Source organism: Carassius gibelio, chromosome B23 (assembly GCF_023724105.1).
Source record: "Carassius gibelio isolate Cgi1373 ecotype wild population from Czech Republic chromosome B23, carGib1.2-hapl.c, whole genome shotgun sequence".
NCBI lineage: Eukaryota > Metazoa > Chordata > Actinopteri > Cypriniformes > Cyprinidae > Carassius > Carassius gibelio.
The window spans coordinates 13,056,850-13,076,567 of record NC_068418.1 but is presented as its reverse complement, the minus strand read 5'-3'; the positions used below and the strand labels follow the sequence as shown (position 1 = coordinate 13,076,567).

The 19,718-nt window shown below is 38.3% G+C and overlaps 3 protein-coding genes across 10 annotated transcripts; all 3 read left to right on the top strand.

Moving 5' to 3' along the window:
* Positions 1–324: 324 nt before the first annotated feature.
* trim101 (tripartite motif containing 101) lies at positions 325–5,289 on the top strand. Its single transcript, XM_052594093.1, has 10 exons — positions 325–724; positions 2,557–2,705; positions 2,782–2,956; positions 3,035–3,130; positions 3,217–3,450; positions 3,547–3,569; positions 3,645–3,769; positions 3,849–4,072; positions 4,248–4,358; positions 4,477–5,289. The coding sequence occupies exons 1-9, from the start codon at positions 560–562 to the stop codon at positions 4,332–4,334; spliced, it is 1,278 nt and encodes a 425-aa protein (XP_052450053.1). The 5' UTR covers positions 325–559; the 3' UTR covers positions 4,335–4,358; positions 4,477–5,289.
* Positions 5,290–5,893: 604 nt separating this feature from the next.
* LOC128011562 (tumor protein D54) lies at positions 5,894–15,680 on the top strand. 8 transcript variants are annotated; one of them, XM_052594097.1, is made up of 9 exons: positions 5,894–6,135; positions 6,899–7,050; positions 7,206–7,354; positions 11,059–11,106; positions 11,894–11,995; positions 13,182–13,208; positions 13,514–13,555; positions 13,857–13,905; positions 14,128–15,680. In XM_052594097.1, exons 1-9 carry the CDS (start codon positions 6,117–6,119, stop codon positions 14,212–14,214), a joined length of 675 nt encoding a protein of 224 aa, XP_052450057.1. In that variant the 5' UTR covers positions 5,894–6,116; the 3' UTR covers positions 14,215–15,680. The 8 variants fall into 8 exon arrangements, with proteins under 8 accessions (XP_052450057.1, XP_052450056.1, XP_052450059.1 ...); XM_052594096.1 differs by having other exon boundaries at positions 13,511–13,555; XM_052594099.1 differs by lacking the exon at positions 11,059–11,106 and having other exon boundaries at positions 13,511–13,555.
* Positions 15,681–17,621: 1,941 nt separating this feature from the next.
* LOC128012127 (pancreatic progenitor cell differentiation and proliferation factor B) lies at positions 17,622–19,686 on the top strand. The gene is made up of 5 exons (XM_052595130.1): positions 17,622–17,833; positions 18,361–18,453; positions 18,541–18,618; positions 18,984–19,083; positions 19,262–19,686. Exons 2-5 carry the CDS (start codon positions 18,399–18,401, stop codon positions 19,383–19,385), a joined length of 357 nt encoding a protein of 118 aa, XP_052451090.1. The 5' UTR covers positions 17,622–17,833; positions 18,361–18,398; the 3' UTR covers positions 19,386–19,686.
* The last annotated feature ends 32 nt before the right edge of the window (positions 19,687–19,718 follow it).

The following is a 19,718-nucleotide window of genomic DNA, read 5'->3' as shown; positions in this document are numbered from 1 at the left end:
CATTAGTAGTTTAGAACTACATGAGGGTGAGTAAATAATGACTTTTTATTTTAAGTATACTACATTTTTCAAAAATATATATTTGATATTTGTACACATTTGTAGTCGTTTTTGTCTTAAGACTTTTAAGTACACTTCATAAACATCATCTTACTCTCCTCTAATACTGTAGCTGTTCTGGCATTATTGACATGTTGGCTGTTTTAAGACTGAAGACATGAATGATTGGAGTAACTGGAGATGAGGCATCATCTCTGTTTCCCAGCATTCCACTGGCTGCCCGATATGGGCACAACTGATCAAGGGTAGGGGGTGTCCCAGTGAGCCAGCAAGAAACCGGACACCTTCCCCCTCTCACACAAGCACACATTCAGCTGCAAACCAACACAGGCCCATAGCGCTGTTCAAGCACAGGGACAGAGCAGCTGCCTGCTGCCTCCAGAGCCTGGACAACCACACAACAGAGACATGAAGACAGTGGCGTCTCATCTGCTTAGCTGTGGTTTCACTCTCCGATCTTAATTTCCAGTGAGTGTGGGGTCAGCAGGGGCACACGGCCATGTCTCTTCCACTGGATATACCCGCTTACCACAAAGACCCCTCACTGGAGACGCTGGAGAAACAACTCATCTGTCCCATCTGTGTGGAGGTCTTCACCAAACCAGTGGTCATTCTGCCCTGTCTGCACAACCTCTGCCGCAAGTGTGCCAATGAACTCTACCAGGTGTGTACCAACTCACGTGTGGATGTAGAAATTTGGTTTGAACCATTTGAAACATGTTTACTAGTACGTTTTTGAGCCTTTGGTAAGATGATGAATTCTCAAAATAGCATCTGTGCACTTGATACACATCCAGTTCATCCTTCATGAACCAAAGTGTTCTCTATGTGCTAAGCGATAAGTTATTTTTGCAAAGCTGGATGGTCAACAACATGTAAAGGTGCTTGTACATGTGGGTACATACATGCCCATTTATCTCAGTAACGTTAACTATATTAGCATCCACGCTAATGGATAATAACATTCTGTGTTTTGTCCTCTGCCGCTGTAAACGCTCAAGCAGGATGGATTCTCATTGACTGAGTTATTAAACTGAATGTCTTTTCATCGATCAACACCTGGAAAAAATCATTCTAATTCAAATGATTTGTGGTTATTTTTGTGGTATAAATGTCCATATTCTTGGAATGATAATTAAAACTTTACAGTTGTAGTTATTATTCTAGACATATTTTTAGGAGTTTTCTAAAATCATGAGAGTACCACAGTAACCACAAACACGGACAGTTTTCTAGCGACCTGTCATGTGGAAGGCCAACAGGTGGGGATTGCAAATGTCTAAACTCAATCCCCAGTCTGAAATCTGAGGTATAAAAATAGGTGATGGCCTACATTTGATGCATTTGAGCCATCAGCGGTTTAATGTGCACGCAGCACACAATGCATACTGATATGAAAGTCCCTTGTAACAGATATATGTTTTGTCTGCATAACCCTTCTCCTCCTCTGCATCTAAATTAACGGATACCTCACTGGTTTTCCCTTACACCTCCTCATAAGCAAAGGTTAAAAGCCGAGCAGTCTATCTGTCATGAGGCCAATTTACATGGGAGAAAAATTATGACATCCTCTGGCTGCACTTTTTTATCTGCAAGCTTTTTTTACCATTTTCAAAAGCTATCACATAATTATCTGATTAATCACATTATGCTGATGTAAGTTAGGAAGGTGGTACAAAGAGATCTTTTAAGAACCAGGGATGTTTAATCATGCACTGCAGGAAGCTGAACTAACATTTGAATTGGATTGAAATTCAACTGATAAAGTAATTTAAGGAAATGCACTTCATGGGGTCACATGAATTTAAATTTAAATTCCACTTTCTTAAATTAAAAATTGCTGCGCAACCCTGCTAGCTGCATACACTCTTGACCTTTGACCTCTCCAAGTGAGTGTAGTGTCATTTTGAAACTGAAACCAAGAACGAAGCAGTGGCATAAATATATAATCATCATGATTCTTGAGGAATATCAAGTTGTGCATCTCTGGTAAAAAGATAATACAGTGAATAAATAATACCCATCATGCCTCAGGACATGATTATTATTGAGCCAGTGATGGTGCTGTGATTCACACTGGACCTGCAAGCCTCAGCAGCTGAGAGCTATTAAAGAGTCTGACTATTTTTGGATACCTGGTGAGATCAGTCTCAAGCTCCTCTGTTTGCAAACTCTATTCTATGCCTCTGCAACTATTGATTAAGACAAGAGACAGACACAAGCATGCACAGATTTAGACTGCTCAGTAAGATCATCTTACCCAAGAAATACAATGCACATCTCTAAGGAGGTACATGAAAGTCCAATTAGTCCAACCAAGAGCTGATGATGTTATTCAGTCTGGTTAACCATGCTAGGCAATTCTTCTTTTTCTTTTTTTCCTGCTAAGAAAGACATCTGTATTGATATATGAAAAGTAGTTTCAGTTGTCAGTCGATGCATGTTATCACAAAACTGCTGACATTTGAAGAACAGCATGCTGAGTAAGATGTGCAGCCGTCTCTCTTCCAGGTTGGAATCGGAGGACGTTTTCGCTGCCCTTCCTGTCGGCGTGAGGTTGTCTTGGACCGTCATGGAGTTTATGGACTGCAGCGCAATTTACTCGTGGAGAACATTATTGATGTTTACAAACAGGAGTCCGAAAGGTCAGATGATAGAGAAAGATCAGGACAGTAAGTGTTTAACTGATCTTTAATTTATTGTAAATCAATGTGTCTCCAGCTCTAGGCCTCCACCGAAGCCTCCTGTACTGTTTAGCTGTACGGAGCATGAAGATGAGAAGCTTAATATTTATTGCCTGACATGTCAGGTGACCTCCTGCTCTCTCTGCAAAGTGTTTGGAGCCCACAAAAACTGCCAAGTAGTTCCACTGCCTGATGTTTACCAGCAGCAGAAGGTGTGTTCTTCAAGATATTTGTGTCGTCGTGTTACATCTTCACATCTTGCACCAAATAATTAATTGCAATTCTTATAGGCTGAACTCAGCGACAGACTTGCTACTTTGGTTTCCACAAATGAACGCGTTCAGTCATTTGTTAATGAACTAGAGGCACTCCACAGGAACATAGAGGTTCGTGAGGATCTTTTACAAAGTCATGCAATAAAACATAAAAAAAAGATCTGGATCTGTTAATGCACACAATTCCACTCCGACAGGAAAACAGCAGAATCCAGAAACAGATTTTGTGCGAGAAGTTTGATCAATTATCTGCCATTCTGGAGGAACGTCGTAAGATCATGACCCAACAAATCACCTCTGAGCAGGAAGAAAAGACTGGCTGGACCCAGTCTTTACTGGATATCTACAATGAGCATGTAGACACAAACTCAAAGTTGATCCAGGCAGCCCAGAATGCCATAGAGGACCCAGAGATGGCTTCTTTTGTGCAGGTACTATAACTTTTGTGTGGGGCTCCTCAGTAATCTTATATTTTGAATGCCAAAGGCATGCAGTGTTTAATATATATGTTTGTCTCTGCTTTATAGACCTCACAAGATCTAATTGAAAAGTAAGTTTTAGCAAGACTTTTTAAATTATGTTCACTCAAACCAAACAAAACAGTTATCTTTTCTTTTCTCTGAAGGGTTGGTGAAGCATCTAACTGCTTCACACAGGAGACACTAGATCCTGACTATGAGAAGATGGATCACTACAGAGTTGATTTTGATGCAGAGGAGAGAGCTCTGTACCAGCTGGATTTCATGGAGAGTGAGCATCAGAGACCCAATAGATTAACTTTAATCATTTATTTTCACAAATCCTCTGATTAACGCTGCTGACTTTCCAGCTGAAGAAGAAGTGAAGGAAACACCTGATGAACCAGAGTCAGAACCAGAGTCTGAACATGAACCGGTGCTGACTCCAGAACCTGACCCTGAACTGAAATCAGAGGCTTCTGAGATGATGAATCCCACACCAGAGACAACACAAGACACTCGTGGACAAGCAGACAGTTGTACAGACATCAGAAAAGTGGCTGTGTGTGAGAAGAATGGCTTAAGCACTTCACAGGTACATTCATCTACTAATGTGTGCATCTGTAGTCTCGGTCCAAGTTTTCAACAAGATTTTCTGCACACTTAAATAAGAACCCCTAACATGAGACTTATTAGATAGAATTGTTTGTGGTATTTAAGGTTTATTTAAATATACATTAGTAATTGCTTCTTTTCTATTTTTCCTTTAGATTGTCACTCTAGTCTTTTATTTCCTGGGCTTTCTGGTCATCCTCCAGCGAATATGGGGAAACATTCAGTGCCTTATTTGTATATAGCAGAGATGAAGAGACAGTCTGCAGGTACTAAAAATGCTCATGTTTTTTAATAAAAACAAAGCCAAAGCTTTTTGTTTAAATGGGAGGAAGGTTTTAAGATGTTCTTGCATAAAAGTAAATTCACTCACCAAGTTTTCTGCAGATTGGCAGAGCTGTGAGCTCAGCACTAGAAGGAGTGAGCCCTCTAGTGGACACAAGTGAGATGATTTGTTTCTGTTTCTACTGGCTCAATCCTCCAAAACAAAACCAGAAGCTCAAAGAAAGAATGGTGACTTGCAACTGGTCAGAATGGGTTCTCTTCCCTTCTTGAAATCTTCTTTGTGTTTGTGCAAAAAAATAAAACACTGTATACACTTATTTTGGGATCTGTTTTTTGTTTGCCCAATAACATTGACTGCTCTTGCTGTAATAGTCATTGAAAGCTCTTGCCATTTGTTAGATGAGTGCTCCAAGACTGTATCATTTGAAACATACAGATTTGGTTGTAATGAGATTAATATTGTTTATAACTGATGGATTTGTTATGGGTGTAATCTTAAGAGTTGGCTTGAACTAACATACTGGTTTTATTTTTTTCTCATTGTGTCAGCATTGACTGTTTAATGGTTTGTGCAATGCATTATATACAATTTTGAGAAATTGTGAATTATTGTCATAAATGTTTGTTTTCCTCATTGTGTCAGACTAATACAAATGAGTTTATTTTTGGTTACAGAGCAGAACAGGACATGCAAAGGATAAACACTGTGGCCATGAATTAAGAATTTGTTCAATTTGTTACTGGCACAACATTTATTTTTTTAATTCCACATGTCTTGCGGGGCTTTGTATGATTAACATCTAATTGAAAGTTCACATGAAAGGAAAGTTTCAGCTGTCTTTTCTTCCCAATTGTGACATATTTGCTTCTCAAATGAATAAAATGTAGGATGGGATTTTGTCCATCTGGAATGAATTTGATTGTTGTTTTGACTGTGGAATAGTGACGTTGCAGGGAAGTTGTTTTGATTAAAGTCACATAAATGTAAAAATAATTAGCCTATGTGCATGAATAAATCGTTTATAAACACTGCAATATTGTATAAAATAATAACGTGCACGGATTAAAAAAAAAAAGTATAATAAAAACGTCAATGTACTAATCGCACCTCGCCAATGCTATAAGAAATCATTTCAATAATTGTCTAGTCGTAGGGATTGGTGAATAAATCAAAGTCTGCGCATGGCTTGACACAAAGTCTCTCATGAAAAATTAATCATGGCTTTACTACAAAAAAATTAAATAAAACCCAAGGAAACAAGGTTAACTGTATTTAAACCACGGTGACCACAAATAAACATTGGTTTAGCAAAACCAACCATAGTTTAACCATCATGGTATTTGTAGAAAATCTTTTCGTTCGTTTTCTTATTACAACAGCTTAATGCGTTCAGTTTCTAGTATTCAGTTTGCTCATTGTTAATTACATGCTTTTCTTAAGCACTGGTCTGCTAGAATTTCCTAAAACGAAATAACGGTCTGTGGCAAACATGTTTTTCTCGTTGATCTCAGGACGCAGTGGACGACGTCATCTCAGGGCGCCGGAAGGCACGCGCACTTGGGCAGCTCTTCAAGCTGAGCTGAGTTGGCTGGTCGACTCGCCTGGGATCCTGTGTTGACTTGTCAAGCGCTTTTGAATGTTTTGGTAATAGAGGAAAGACACGTATTTACGCCTCCCAGAGATTTTTCCCTCTGAATTGCGTAACTGTCGAGACAGCGTTTTTAAGATCTCAACCTACGATATGGATTCCGCCAATCAAGGTAAACGAAAACAAAGCAGTTCAACACAAACACAAACATTAGATTGATACAACCGCTTATGCGTTTATGGCGTAATGTAGAGTAACGTTAGCTGTAGTCTTATCTCTGGATCCCAGCGTTGTGAATGTGTCCTGTTGAAGGGGAGATCAGGGCAGGGCAGGCGATCAGGTTACTAATGCATAACAAAAACACATCGAGACGTTACAATCATGAAATCACAGATGATTAAGCGAAATTATGGTTCCGTTTCTCTGTTGTTTGACGTGTGCGCTTGTAGTGTGGCGATTTTCAGCTTGGATTTGGGATATTATTATTAAAATATTAGTAAAGACAACACCACTCCGTTATCTGTTGTGCCATATTATGTGATGCTATTTAAATTGACAGTTTATGTTCAGTTTATTATTATAGCTCAGACCCACGCGACATCTCTTTAATAGACTGACCTAAATTGACTGTTTGATCAAACATTTGAACTGTGCACACGTGTTTATTGAACGGCTGAAAAAAAAGATAAACCATAATAGATGAACAATCCACCATATGGTAAATGTAGTAATATAAATGTGTTTTCACTCACTTTTATGGTACTGAAACTTATGCTGTTTATGCCTTTGCGTCTGAATGTGAGTTAGATCAAATGCTTGTGTGAAGAGTGATTATAGGTTCATGCTGACAGGATAAATTTATTTTACTATTGTTTTGTGTAACATATATTATGCACTTCATCTTTAACATATGTCATTCTCTTTCAATCCCACAGACATCAATCTGAACTCTCCACATAAAGGCCTGGGCTCTGACTCTCTCTCAGACATGCCTGAAGAGACGGGGGCGGCCGCTGTGAGTCCAGGCACTCTTCCTCCGGGTCTGACAGAGGAGGAGGCCGAGGAACTGAGACTGGAGCTCACCAAGGTAAACGCCAACAGCCACTTCGTGACCAGGAGTTTGATGATGTGCTCATCTTCTCCAGTATATCTCAAGATTAGGGCTTTTAATTCAAAGTGATTCATTATAAATAGAAGTAATTAATTGTTTACGTCTTTGAACAAACTGTGACACCCTGTTAGGTTGAGGAGGAGATCCAAACCTTGCGGCAGGTGCTGTCGGCTAAAGAGCACCACGCGTCGGAGCTGAAGCGTAAACTGGGCCTGAGCCCCCTGACTGAGTTCAAACAGAACATCACCAAAAGCTGGCAGGACGTCCAGACCTCAAACGCGTAAGAATGCATTGCTTCTACATGTCCTGCTTACTCAAACCCCGGAGGTAACAGATACATTCTTCTGGGTTGCCATATGCAGAGTCGAAACCTAAACCTCTTTCACAGACCCTGCGGTGGCAAATGGGTAACGACTCTGCGTGATGGCATATGCAAGCTGGTAGCTGGTTCTGTCAGTGGAGGAATTCATGGAAGACCTGAAGCTAATCTAACTAATCCAGCTTCAATGCGTTCTCTTCCAGCACACACACATTCCTCTCGCTTTATGCTGCTGGAAATCAGCCTAAAAATAAAGAGTCGTAGGTGTCCAGTTGCATTTTCTGCAGGATTGTACATTATCAACTGAAAGCATTAGTAAAAGCTCTTGAGTGCCTGTTCAGACGGAGGAGATGACCATTGTTTTCTGTGTATATTATATGCCGTCAGCTGAAAGTCCTTCAGTGTAATTATTTTATCAGTTGAAAAATGGCTGTCCGGTTTCAAAGTGCTCTGTAGGAGGATTGTAGTCGACTCAGAAATGAATCACCACCATTTATTGTGTTCCAAGCTGGAGCTCATGGTCATCGGTTTGAGTGTGACTCTCAAGATCTTAGACAAACAACAGATGTTTGCTGTTTTTGATCCTGTAGGTTGAAAAAACTTTGGTGGTTTTATGGGTATGTGTAGTATTTTACAGGACATTACTGAGGTGATGGTCCTGGTCAGTACCTTGGGCCCTTAATAGCCTCAGGTTGTGTGGGCCAAGACTACCTTGATGTGCAATTTGACTACTATTTTGGTAGTCTAATGTTAGCCTACCAAAACATGTGATTTCATTTTTGTTATAGCGTAATCACCCTGTGGGTAGTTTAGGATAAAGTGCCTGTTATATCAGCCTGTTCATTGTCCATAAAATGCATACACCAAAGTAAGCATTTATTTTGCACAGTATCTATTCAAATATATACAGATTAGCCACTGGTAACCCAAAATGGGCAAATATCAGCAGAATAATTTGTCTAGCCAGTATTTCAGTCTGCCAGTACTTCAAACCATGGAGGTTATTGGTTTGTATTCAGTCAGAGGTAGTTATCAGTAACACCATATTTTGCTTTAGTGCTGTGCCGTTGAGCTCCGCTGCAGGCAGCACATAACAACGCCTGTGTTTTTTAGCTATGTGGTGATGTCAGAGAAGCTGGGCCAGTGGAATGAGAAGGTTGCAAGGTGTATTATGTGAGTGTTTGACCGCATCGGGACACATATTTGCAGTGAATGCATGAACTCCTCTCACCTACTCTCAACCTGTCTGTGAGAATTGAGCATTTGAACACCTGAAGCCAGTGTGTTTTAGGAGACGATATAGGCCTAACTGCTGCCTTAAGGGTTTTTCTGCACTGGTGTTCACAAATCAATGGATTCAATGCATCAACTAGATTCAGGTGTTCAAATGCTCCAGCCCTTAATGGGTTAAATAAAACCATGCATGTCAAATACAGCCCAACACAAATGTCTCTCAAACAGAGATGCTATGATCTGATCTCTTGTATCACGCTGTACAAAGTACATATTTATCAGCCCCATAAATGCTCCACTCGACTAACTGAAACTTTTAAAAATACCAGAGTTATTTTTGCTTTTGTAGTTGAAGTGGGCGTCTGAAACACTGAATCATGTCTCACATATTTTTGACTCTTCTTTTTTTTTTTTTCTTCACAGTCTCTTTGTCCACCTATGAATATTATTCCGTCTCTGAAATGCTCAGGATCCTCCAGTTGTTCGCTGCTTTAGAAGTTCTGCTGCGTTCTGACCTCACATCCTTGCTTGTTGAAATTATTTGTCTCTATAGCAGTGCTTTATGTCTTCAAATAATTAATCGCTACATTAATTAATCTCTATACTGTATATACACTACTGTTCAAAAGTTCAATAGAAGATTGGGGTTGATATACAATTTTTTTTTAAATGTTTTTGAAATATGCTACCTGAGACCGACAAGGCTGCATTTATGTGAACAAGGGCGATTTAAAAAGAGTAATATTGTGAAATATTATTACAGTTAAAATAACTGTTTTCCATATGAATATACTTTAAAATGTAATTTATGTGAAAACCAAGCTGAATTTTCAGCATAATTACTCCAGTCTTTTGAGTCACATAATCTTTCAGAAATCATTCTAATATGCTTGACTATTATCAATATTAAACGCAGCTATGCTGCTTAATATTTCTGTTTTCATGTATTTTCAGGATTGTTTGAATAGAAGTCTCCCTTTAAACAATTTAATGTGTCCTTGCTTAATAAATATCCTAAAAAAAAAGATTGTACTGACCTCAAACTTTTGAATGGTACTGTTTACTTTTACACAACATTAAGGGCTGTCATGAGAGGGATACTCTGGAAATTAGACTAAGGTCCTCTATGGATTTCTACGGAGCCCTGCACGATTTACTAATTCGTTCCCTCAATGTACTAAAACGTGCACACGATTACTATAGCATTCCCTGGATTTACTATTGGGTTCACTCGATTTATAAATTGTGTGCATGATTTACTAATTCGATCCCTCAATGTACTAAAACGTGCACACAATTACTATTGTGTTCACTTGGTTTATAAATTGTGTGCACAATTTACTAAAACGTGCACATGATTATTATAGCGTTCCCTCGATTTACTATTGCGTTCACTCGATTTATAAATTGTGTGCACGATTTACTAATTCGTTCCCTCAATGTACTAAAACGTGCACACAATTACTATTGCCTTCACTCGATTTATAAATTGTGTGCACGATTTACTAATTCGTTCCCTCAATGTACTAAAATGTGCACACTATTACTATAGCGTTCCCTCAATTTACTATTGCATTCATATCGATTTATAAATTGTGCGCACGATTTAGCAAATCGGGCGGACGCAATAGTAATCGTGTGCATGTTTTAGTACATTGAGGGAACGAATTAGTAAATCGTGCGCACAATTTATAAATCGAGTGAACGCAATAGTAAATCAAGGGAACTCTATAGTAATTGTGTGCACGTTTTAGTACATGTGCGGGGCTCTGTAGTTTTCCACAGGTCTCATGACTTTTAGTGGCGGTCCTGATGTAATTTGAGGTTTAGCTGAACCTGTCAGACAGGCTACGTTATCACGAGTGTGTGAGAGATCTCTCACTTCTCTCTTTACACACACAGTTTGAATCACATTCAGACAGAGACGTCTGCGCAGAGAGCAGTGTTTGCGTAAGGAAAGTCTTGTCATGGTCAGATGAATGAATGCCACGTCTGTAGCAGTAAATGCCAATGAATGCTTCCTGAGTCTATTCTGCATTCATTTGTGCACTTGCTGTAGTCATGAATATTACATCAGGATCCACTTTGCAATATCCTCTTTGCAAACATGCTGCTTGTTTCCCAGTAGCCAAGGTAGTGTGCAATGCTCAAGATTTGCAGTTTGTGACTTTTTGTGCTTGTAACCGAAAGCTCCAGTATACGCACACATCATTTTGAGCACACAAATTAAACAGCAGGAGTTAGGATGTCAAATAACCTGCTGCTGTTTTTCTCTGGTTGTGCAGTTTAGCAGTGCTTGTTTTGTTTGTGAGGCAACATAACTGTATAATCATCATGTTTGAAATGAAATGTTGTATGTGTGTGTGTTTATAGCACGTTGTGATTAAGAGAGTGGAGATCTGAATGTATTCCCCTGTTCGTTTGTACTGTAGATATCTTTCAGCTTCTGCCACTCTGGATGACATTGCCAGCTCTGAAGTGTGAGTTACTTCATTCTTTACGTTAGTTTTTTGTGATTTAAAGGATGTTTTCTGGTCTCATTGAGGTCATGGATGGTTAAAAGATTGATTTAAGGTGGCTTGCTATGCTTCATGGATATTTTGTTGCTGGGTTATTAGATAATACAACCTTCTAGAGCGTTTCTAAGTAGTGTGAATTGCAATTGCAAATGTGCTTACTCTGTAAGATGTGCATTACCATTTAAGTTTGAGATCTGTAAGATTTTTTCTTTTATTCTTACCAATGCTGCATTTATTTGATCAAAAATATAGTAAAACCGTAATATTATTACAAAATCCAGTCTCTTCAGTTTGATGTAGAAATCATGGTCCTATGGAACACATTTGAAACCATTTTTGCTGCTATATATATTCATGGAAAATGTGCTAAAATATTTTTCAGGATTCGTTGATGAATAAAACGGAGCAGCATTTATTTGAAATAGAAACACTTTGTAACTTTTTTTGCCATAACATTTGTCACTTTTGATTAATGTAATGTGTCCTTTCTGAAAAAAAAGGTATCAGTTTCTTAAAAACAGAATCTTACCCCAAACCTTTGAATGGTAGTGTATGACCAACTAATGTTTCTTGGATGACTTTAAGGGTTCTGACTGTTTTTGTCGTCTGAAAGTTGTGGTAACTCCTGAGAAGTAGAGAGGTTCATGGATACTGAAGAGTTTCACATGATTTTTGTATTCTCTCCCTCTCTCGCTCTCGCTCTCTCTCTCCCCCACATCCTTTTCTCTTTGTGTTCTGCCTCTAACAGGTATAAAAAGACTCAGGAAACACTGTCTCAGGCTGGACAGAAGACCTCAGCTGCCCTCTCCACTGTTGGCACGGCCATCAGCAGGAAACTGGGTGACATGAGGTATGGCACAAGTCAAAGTACCCACCCTTGTGCTTCCTGTGGTTCTCTAGTAGTCTTATTCCAGTCACAAATCACTTAGATTAGCATCTTTTATCTTAATTTGCATGTTTTTATTTAATTTAGTTTTTCTTGGGTAATATGAATTAAGACTAACACATGGTTCCTGGTTTGTGTGTGTGTGTATGGCATTTCATGGACTTATATTGGATCTCCATCACATTCTGTCTTTGGCTTTGTTTAGACATGTAACAAGAATCCACCCAAAATACATTGATTCTGAATACCAAAAAAGGAAGAAATTACAATCCTAACAACATCCATGTGCATTGAAGTCTAATGAAATAACAGTGCAGACAAAAGATTGGATTAGAAACTGAATTGGATTTGCATACAGTGTGAACAAAGCCTTCATGCCTGTGTTTCCTCTGTCCCTGCTCTCTTTGGTTATTGATCCACGCTTTTGCATTTGTGTCACATCCTGCTGCCATTCATCATCACTGTGAAGCCATTATTATCCATAATGAGTGTCAATGCAGTGCAGCCACAGTCAGCAGAGCCACTTCAACTGCAACAGCTGTTTTACTCCTCATAAGATGAACTTGTTTTCCTGGCTCCTGATTCACTTACTCACTGCATAGGCTCTCTCTGTTCTTACCATTATTTGCACACATTTATTTAACTTCCCTCACCACTCCTAACACAAACAGAAGGCAGAAGAGAAGGAGTTTTATGAAAGGCTGAAATATGACCTGTTGGTAGTAGATACTCAGTGTTCTGACATGCAGAAGACATGAGACTTAGTTATAAGTATCTAAATCATTAGCTGCTCAATAGATCAGTCTCTAGTGTGTGATAAAGAGAAGCTAATAGCTTCATTCAACAGATCAAAAACTTTAGTAATGTTTTATGAATTAAATCCGCTGCTCTGTCGATCCAAATGTCATCTTTCGTTCATTAAACAAATCATTTAATAACTCTAAATTATTATCCACTTTCATCATTGTTTGTGTCGTTAACATCTATCCATCTTATTCACCCCCATGTAATGGTTTGATTGTTTTTTGTTCTCCATATTCCCTCAAAATCAGAACAATCGTTCTCATAATTTGTTCTACCTGCTTGCTTTGGCCAACTCGATTGCTTTTGTATTTTTTCTTTTTAAACGCTGCCCTTGCTTGGTCTACAGAGCTCTTCCGTTCTCTAACTCCTTTGGGTAAGACTGATTAATGTCATCAAAAAGTGAATGCTTAACACAGAGCTCTGTTTGTAATACCAAGCCCATTTAATTTTTACAAATGTATTTAATTATCATTTGAATGTACTGTTGATTTTAATGCTGAAAAACCCAGCTAATTTTGATTATGCATGATTCCAGCTCTATTTTCTGTGTGAACAGAAGTGATTGTTAAAGATCTAGCACTCTGTGTGTGTGGTGTAACCCAGCTGATCTCTCACATGCTGTGCTGCTTGCTTGCTAATACACACAACTTTTTCTCCTTTTAATGCTTCCGAAAGTAGCAACTACTCCATTCGCCAATCAATAAGTATGCCAGCTATGAGGTAAAGTACTAATGTAAACCACTGCCCCTCAATTCTAATGGTTTCTGATTCATTAGACATTAAAATGTGATAGTCATTAGTGTGAAAAAAATAAATAAAACCGTTTTAAATCAAGACAAATAATACAAAACTGCTGGATTGAATATTCTCATACAGCTGGATAAAAGTATTTCTTTGCATGCTTGTGGTGATTAACCTGTTATCTGCCAGTTACGTTACTGAGCCCACTTGCTCATGTCTAATTAATTTCAATGTTTCTTCTGCTATGAATTCTGGGATTAATGCATGTTTCATTAAATAGGAACTCTCCAACCTTCAAATCATTTGAGGACAAAGTTGAAAACATCAAGGTAAGGCAAACTTTTGAAACTGGGTCAGTGACATGATGCTAATTTTTGTCAGATCTATTATTTTTTTCTAAAACACATTCATATATTTAAAGTACTGACAAAGACTTTTGTGAATGTTGTGTGTAGTTGAGCATGTCTCGGAACTTGACACATTTTTTTCCTTTATCCTGGGAACACTGTGTCCTGCATGTTTCTAACTGGTTTTCTGTTTGTGTGTCTCAGTACAAGGTGGTTGGAGGCAAAGCCAATGGTGAAAGTGCTCACTCTCCGAACGAGTCAAACCCGGTGCAGGACAACGCTCCGTTCTGAGATTAAACGCTCATCTCATTCTCTGTGAATCCTAACTACACCCACACTTCCGTTCTCCCAGTTCTCTCTGAATTCTTTCATCCCTCCTTCCTCTGTCTCCTTTGATGCCCCCCCACCTACTGCTAGCATGTGCTTGCTCATCTCACTGAAAACACACCTGTAGTACAGATTCTGTGCCATGAAATCATCACAGGTTGTACAAAAGAAGACAAATGATTAATCATTTTGTATTAGAAACTATTTTACACTGCTTTGCATAATGTTTTTACATAACTTTTATCTATATATGACTATAAAGGAATACAAATAACTATATTTAAACAAAACTGCCAAGCAGCATTCATCAGGCGGCAGAGGGGTACAAAATACACAAAGAAGAAACATTTCAATCTCAAGGGGGGAGGATTTTAGACCGATAAAGAAAAGAAACTTGCTGCTGAGCATTCAGTTGAGTAGTTTTTTTACTCTCAGTACAATGTGAAGCGATGCTTTGCTGTACACCTGGTGAATGTCTGACCTTCTCAGTCGGCCTTACACTCGCACTCTCTACTGCTTTATTAGTCTGTTACTGGTAAAAATAAAAATAAAATACATGTTACAGAAAGTTGTTTTTTGCTTTATCTTTTTTTTTTTTTTTTTTTTTTTTTACCTTTGCTTTTTCTTGCTCATTCAGTTTTCTTCTTCTTTTCAATGATGGGAATGTTTTATTTATGCTGTTGACATTGGAAATCGCTCTTGTCTTTGCTTTGTGCCATGCTGTGTGTGCCAGTTAGTAGATGCCATAGACCTTTTGTTGTCCGAATGTTACACACACACAAATTATCACAACACGCAGTTATTTTCATGTGCAGTCGAAAGTAAGTCGAATTTCTTTTTGTAAGTGGCATTTGTTGATTTTTCCCAACAGACATGAACACTAGTGTTGTCTGTATGGCAGCACAGTAATTTTTTACCTGAAAGTTATTGGCGTATATTTCATTATTAGCAAGTGTAATCTTTTATTTTTCCTTTATTCTGATATTTCATTCACTTATATGGGTGTCATTAGGTGGCCTTGTTTCAGTATATTACACACAAGTACATGCCTCATTGGGTGAAATGCAAGGGATTACATACATTTGACACACTGGTGCAGATGATGAGACGCCAGCATCACGTGATTTTCCACTGGGATCCACCCGTGGTGCCATAGAATTGTGTGGATACACCTGTCGTTCTGCAAACGGTGAAAAAATGGTGAACATGAGAGGGAAAGGACTTCTTTTTTTATTATTATTTTGAGTAGCCATTTTCGGGAGTTTGTTTTTTGTTTAGGTGACAGGCACAGTATAGCTTTAAATTAGAGATCTCAGCCTAGCTATTCAGATTTAAAGTTTCAGATCGTTTTCTTTTAGAACAACAGTGGTGTAATGCTTCGTTTATTTTTGTCAGCTGTCTGTATATCAATAAAGCATTCGTTCAAATGGCGTTTGGTTTGATCTTATTTTTTATAATGTTAGTGACATAAATATGTCAGGAGGTGGCAGTAAAGCACGTACTGAAGAGACCATGTGCTTCTGCAGACTTCACATTTTACACAAACATGCCTTTGGAGGATATCTTCTCAACTTATCTTTGTGTTTTAGCATCTGTTTTGTTGTTGCATTGAAATAAAGATTTAAATTTGACTAGAAATGTAAATATTATAGAGTTGGATAAAATGTAACATTTACTTTTAATCCAAGGCCTTCAATCAAGTTTGATATGTGGCCCTTCATAGAAAAACGTTTGAGCACCTCTGCTTTCCAGACTAGAGGATTGATTCACACTCAGCCTTTCAGACAGCCCTGGTATTCCTGGTATAAAAAGAAGCTATTAAGACTTTATAGCTTTCTTATATTAATTACTATTATGTAATGTATTTTTTTTTTTTTTCAGATGATTTGTTACCAAAATTAATCGGCTAATGGTAAGAAATTTTATTAAAAATGGTTTAAATTAAATTTTATGTCGTATTCTTTACGGACCCAAGTTCAAAACGGTGACAAGCAGTACACTTACAATTATAATACATTAAATAAAGCTATTCATCTGATTTATTTTTGTTCTTTATCGTTTATATTTATTAATCCATTTTCCCAAAATTTTATTTTATGGCTAAAGAGCAAACACCAGTCCTCATTTATATATATATATATATATATATATATATATATATATATATATATATATATATATATAAAAACAGGGGTAATGGTGTGGTCAATGTCTTTCTTTTTTGGGGGGTAGCTGTGGATAGGGTCCTGACATAATGATTACAAAATTTTTCTACATTTTAAAAAGGTTTTTATTAATTTAGAATTTGCTTTATTAAATGAAATATTTGTATCAGCTTTTTTTTCCTTTCTTGGGCCTGAAATGGAGGAATTTGGGTCAATATTGATAATTAAACAATATTTTGCTAAATGTGCTGAAACTTTTGCTGCTATTTGGTACTTTTGCTATTTTAAAGCCTGTCATGGATATATACTAATGGAAATAAAACCACCAGTAGCTGGCAGCAAGCCCTTGTTTTGTTAAATTATTTATTGAATCTTTCAAATCAAATGACTCATTCAAAACGGCTGATTCAATTAGAAACGTAACAAGCCTGCGTCTCAATATGCATAACATCCATCCTTAAATTATATGTGATATTAGTCTTTTTTCAATACTATTTAGGGCAGACAGGCTGGATAGTATTCACATCGGGACGTAGGGAAAGTGTCCATCTGAATGGACACTTCAACCCTTCGATCAAAAGCAGTTTAATTCAAGGAACAAAACACTGTTACTATGCACTGTTGTATAAAATCGTGCGTGTAGGCCTACTAATATTCAGAAAAGTGCATTGCTTCTGCAAAAAAAATATAAAACATAAAAACTCATACATGGATGGATGGTAAGGGGGAATGGTGGTTTTACTGAGGGGAGGCTTTTTTTGTCATTTTTTTCAACCAGGGGATGACATCCCTGTGTGTGTGTGTTCTGATTAACGACTAATTCGGAATATTACACTTATACATTCATTTTTAATGTTGAATTCTGAACAGCTGTGAATAGCATTTTCTTTGCTTTAATTCATGAGTGTTAAACGGAGAAATACCACAAAAGCATTAATTCCCTGACCGGGATTCGAACCCCTCGCCGATATCCGATATTATTAAGGTAATTCTCTAAACTATTTCTAGATTCAATTGTGTATGCTTACTTATTGATAACCTTTTGAGGTATTATGGATACAATTTATTGTGAGTCCAATGTCTTTGTAGTTTCTGACCGTTTCCAGAGAACAGAGCACGAGCTGCTCCAGCCCTGCTTCTGCTGGTTTGATCCGGTTCCGCGCTGGGGGCTTTATATAGAGCAGAGGAAGGCCACGCCCCCACTCGCCACTGCTAGTCGTCGACGTCATCTCTCTGTATAAATCAGACGAACGAGTTGTTTTTGTTAGACAGCATTGCGGTAGATATTTTCTGACGTGGAGGATCTTATCCATCCAAACCTTTTCAAATGGGCCCCGTCGCCTAGCGTTTTCTCCCCGAAGCCTCCGACTGAATTGAGTAGGGTGCTCTAATAACATCTGCAAGAGCGGCAGAAGAAGGTGAGATGGTGGTCTGCGCTTCATATTTTAAAGGCTGGTCATTGTTTGGGTCAGAGAATTTAAAGAGGGTAACGTTATATCTACTCTTAACACTATAAGTGTTGTGTATTTTGCTATAATGGGGTGTATTCTCACGGTTGAGACAAAAATGTTTCCTTTGTGATCTCAACTGTTGTAATTCCCATTGGATCACTGTAAGGTTAACTTCCTCGTGAAGCCTTCTGAAAAACTGCAGAATGAAGCTTGTTTAATGAATGTCCCATGCCGCATAAACGTCAGTTTGGTTAGGCTTGAGGTTTGGCACTAAACTGTGTAATAATGAGAATGAAAATATACAAGACAATTGCAATTACAAGACAAATGTGTATACAGCACAATGTTTCAAACCACATTTGAGAGATAAAAGCTTTTAAATGACTTCCCCGAGTCTGTCTGGATTCATTAAAATCCATTTTCAGGGTTAAGATGAGAACTTACGATCTAGTTTGTTTTATTCACATTAAATTAATGTCTTAATTTCTTCACAGGGTTTCCATCTAAGTCACTATTGACACGAGTCTGTAAAATGGCAGCCATCCCATCTAGTGGTTCCCTTGTTGCTACTCACGACTACTACAGAAGTAAGTTGCCTTTGAGAGTGCTTTGCAGTTATAGTTAATTGCAACCATGTCATAAAGAGAATTTGCCTTATAAGACTCCCTTTTCAGGGCGCATTGGCTCTACGTCCAGTAGCAGCTCATGTGGCAGTTCAGAGTACAGTGGGGAGGTTATTCCACATCACCCAGGTGAGTTACGTGTCATTTCACGTGTCTTTTCAACCCCCCCCCCCCATCTCAATCAATACTTCATTGCAACACTTTTGACACGACATTAAGACATTTACACGTTATGCAATTTGCACAGTTTGCACACACATCACAGCTCTGTTGAAATGGACACCCGTCTGATTGCTTCTGAGTAATCAACTGTCGCGGAAATCACTTTTGTGAATTACAAACAGAACTGTTGCTTACATGCATACATCAGCCCACATGTCTTTGTTTAGAGACCCTTTAACAGTTAGTGCCTACATCATTGTATATTAAATCCATTAGAAGATTGGACTGGTGGTGCTTTGCTTGTTCTGACCTGTTGTTTAACTGTGCTTTAGGTCTGCCCAAACAGGATTCTGGTCATTGGTGGTCCAGTTTCTTCTTTGGGAAGCAGAACCAGCCTGGGATGGGAACTCTTACTGAGGAGGCTCAGCAGAAGTGAGTCACTGGATTGAGTTTCACCCGAGTTGGTGCATGTAACACGAATACCTTGTCAAGTGCTGATGCACTTTTAAATTGCAGATGCAGTTGCAAATTTTAGATTTCATGACAAGGGGTTTTAGTTTGACAGCAGTTTTTAAATTCTAAATCCCTTCATCTGACTGGCTCTCTGCAGGTCAGGGGGGGTGAGTGTGACCAATGGGCAGGTGACATGTATCGCTCGGGAGATGGTGATGAGGCAAGCGAGTGAAAGTAGCGATGGAGGCAAGTCGGAGGCGGGGAGTTCTCCTCATTCCTGAATCGGACACCAGATCAGGAAACCAACGCTAGGGGACGGAATCGGCTCCCCTTTTCTTTTCCTCTTAATTTCCCATCCATATGGGCTGTTTTAGTATATATATTATATAACACTTTTTTTTTTTCATTTTTTGTATGCATTGTTTTATAAATATATATCATGTAATAAATGAAAGAGCTGAAACTTGCAAAAAAAAACATTTGTACATTTTTACACATCTCTAACACTGATGACCTGTTTTTGTTACTTGTTGTTGTCTTATCCTGTGTTTTTCAACACAATAAATGGTCTTAAACAGCCCACTACTGCTATTTGACATCTATTTATTTATATC

Bases quoted from the DNA above. Each gene is read 5' to 3' on its own strand.
- trim101 (XM_052594093.1), top strand. From the start codon at position 560: ATGTCTCTTCCACTGGATATACCCGCTTACCACAAAGACCCCTCACTG. The intron at 3,451-3,546 runs GTACTATAACTT...TCTGCTTTATAG, and splicing joins AGATGGCTTCTTTTGTGCAG to ACCTCACAAGATCTAATTGA. The intron at 4,073-4,247 runs GTACATTCATCT...TTTTTCCTTTAG, and splicing joins ATGGCTTAAGCACTTCACAG to ATTGTCACTCTAGTCTTTTA.
- LOC128011562 (XM_052594096.1), top strand. The intron at 13,209-13,510 runs GTAAGACTGATT...TGCTTCCGAAAG, and splicing joins CCGTTCTCTAACTCCTTTGG to TAGCAACTACTCCATTCGCC. The intron at 13,556-13,856 runs GTAAAGTACTAA...TTCATTAAATAG, and splicing joins ATAAGTATGCCAGCTATGAG to GAACTCTCCAACCTTCAAAT.
- LOC128012127 (XM_052595130.1), top strand. From the start codon at position 18,399: ATGGCAGCCATCCCATCTAGTGGTTCCCTTGTTGCTACTCACGACTAC. The intron at 18,454-18,540 runs GTAAGTTGCCTT...CTCCCTTTTCAG, and splicing joins TACTCACGACTACTACAGAA to GGCGCATTGGCTCTACGTCC. The intron at 18,619-18,983 runs GTGAGTTACGTG...ACTGTGCTTTAG, and splicing joins GGTTATTCCACATCACCCAG to GTCTGCCCAAACAGGATTCT.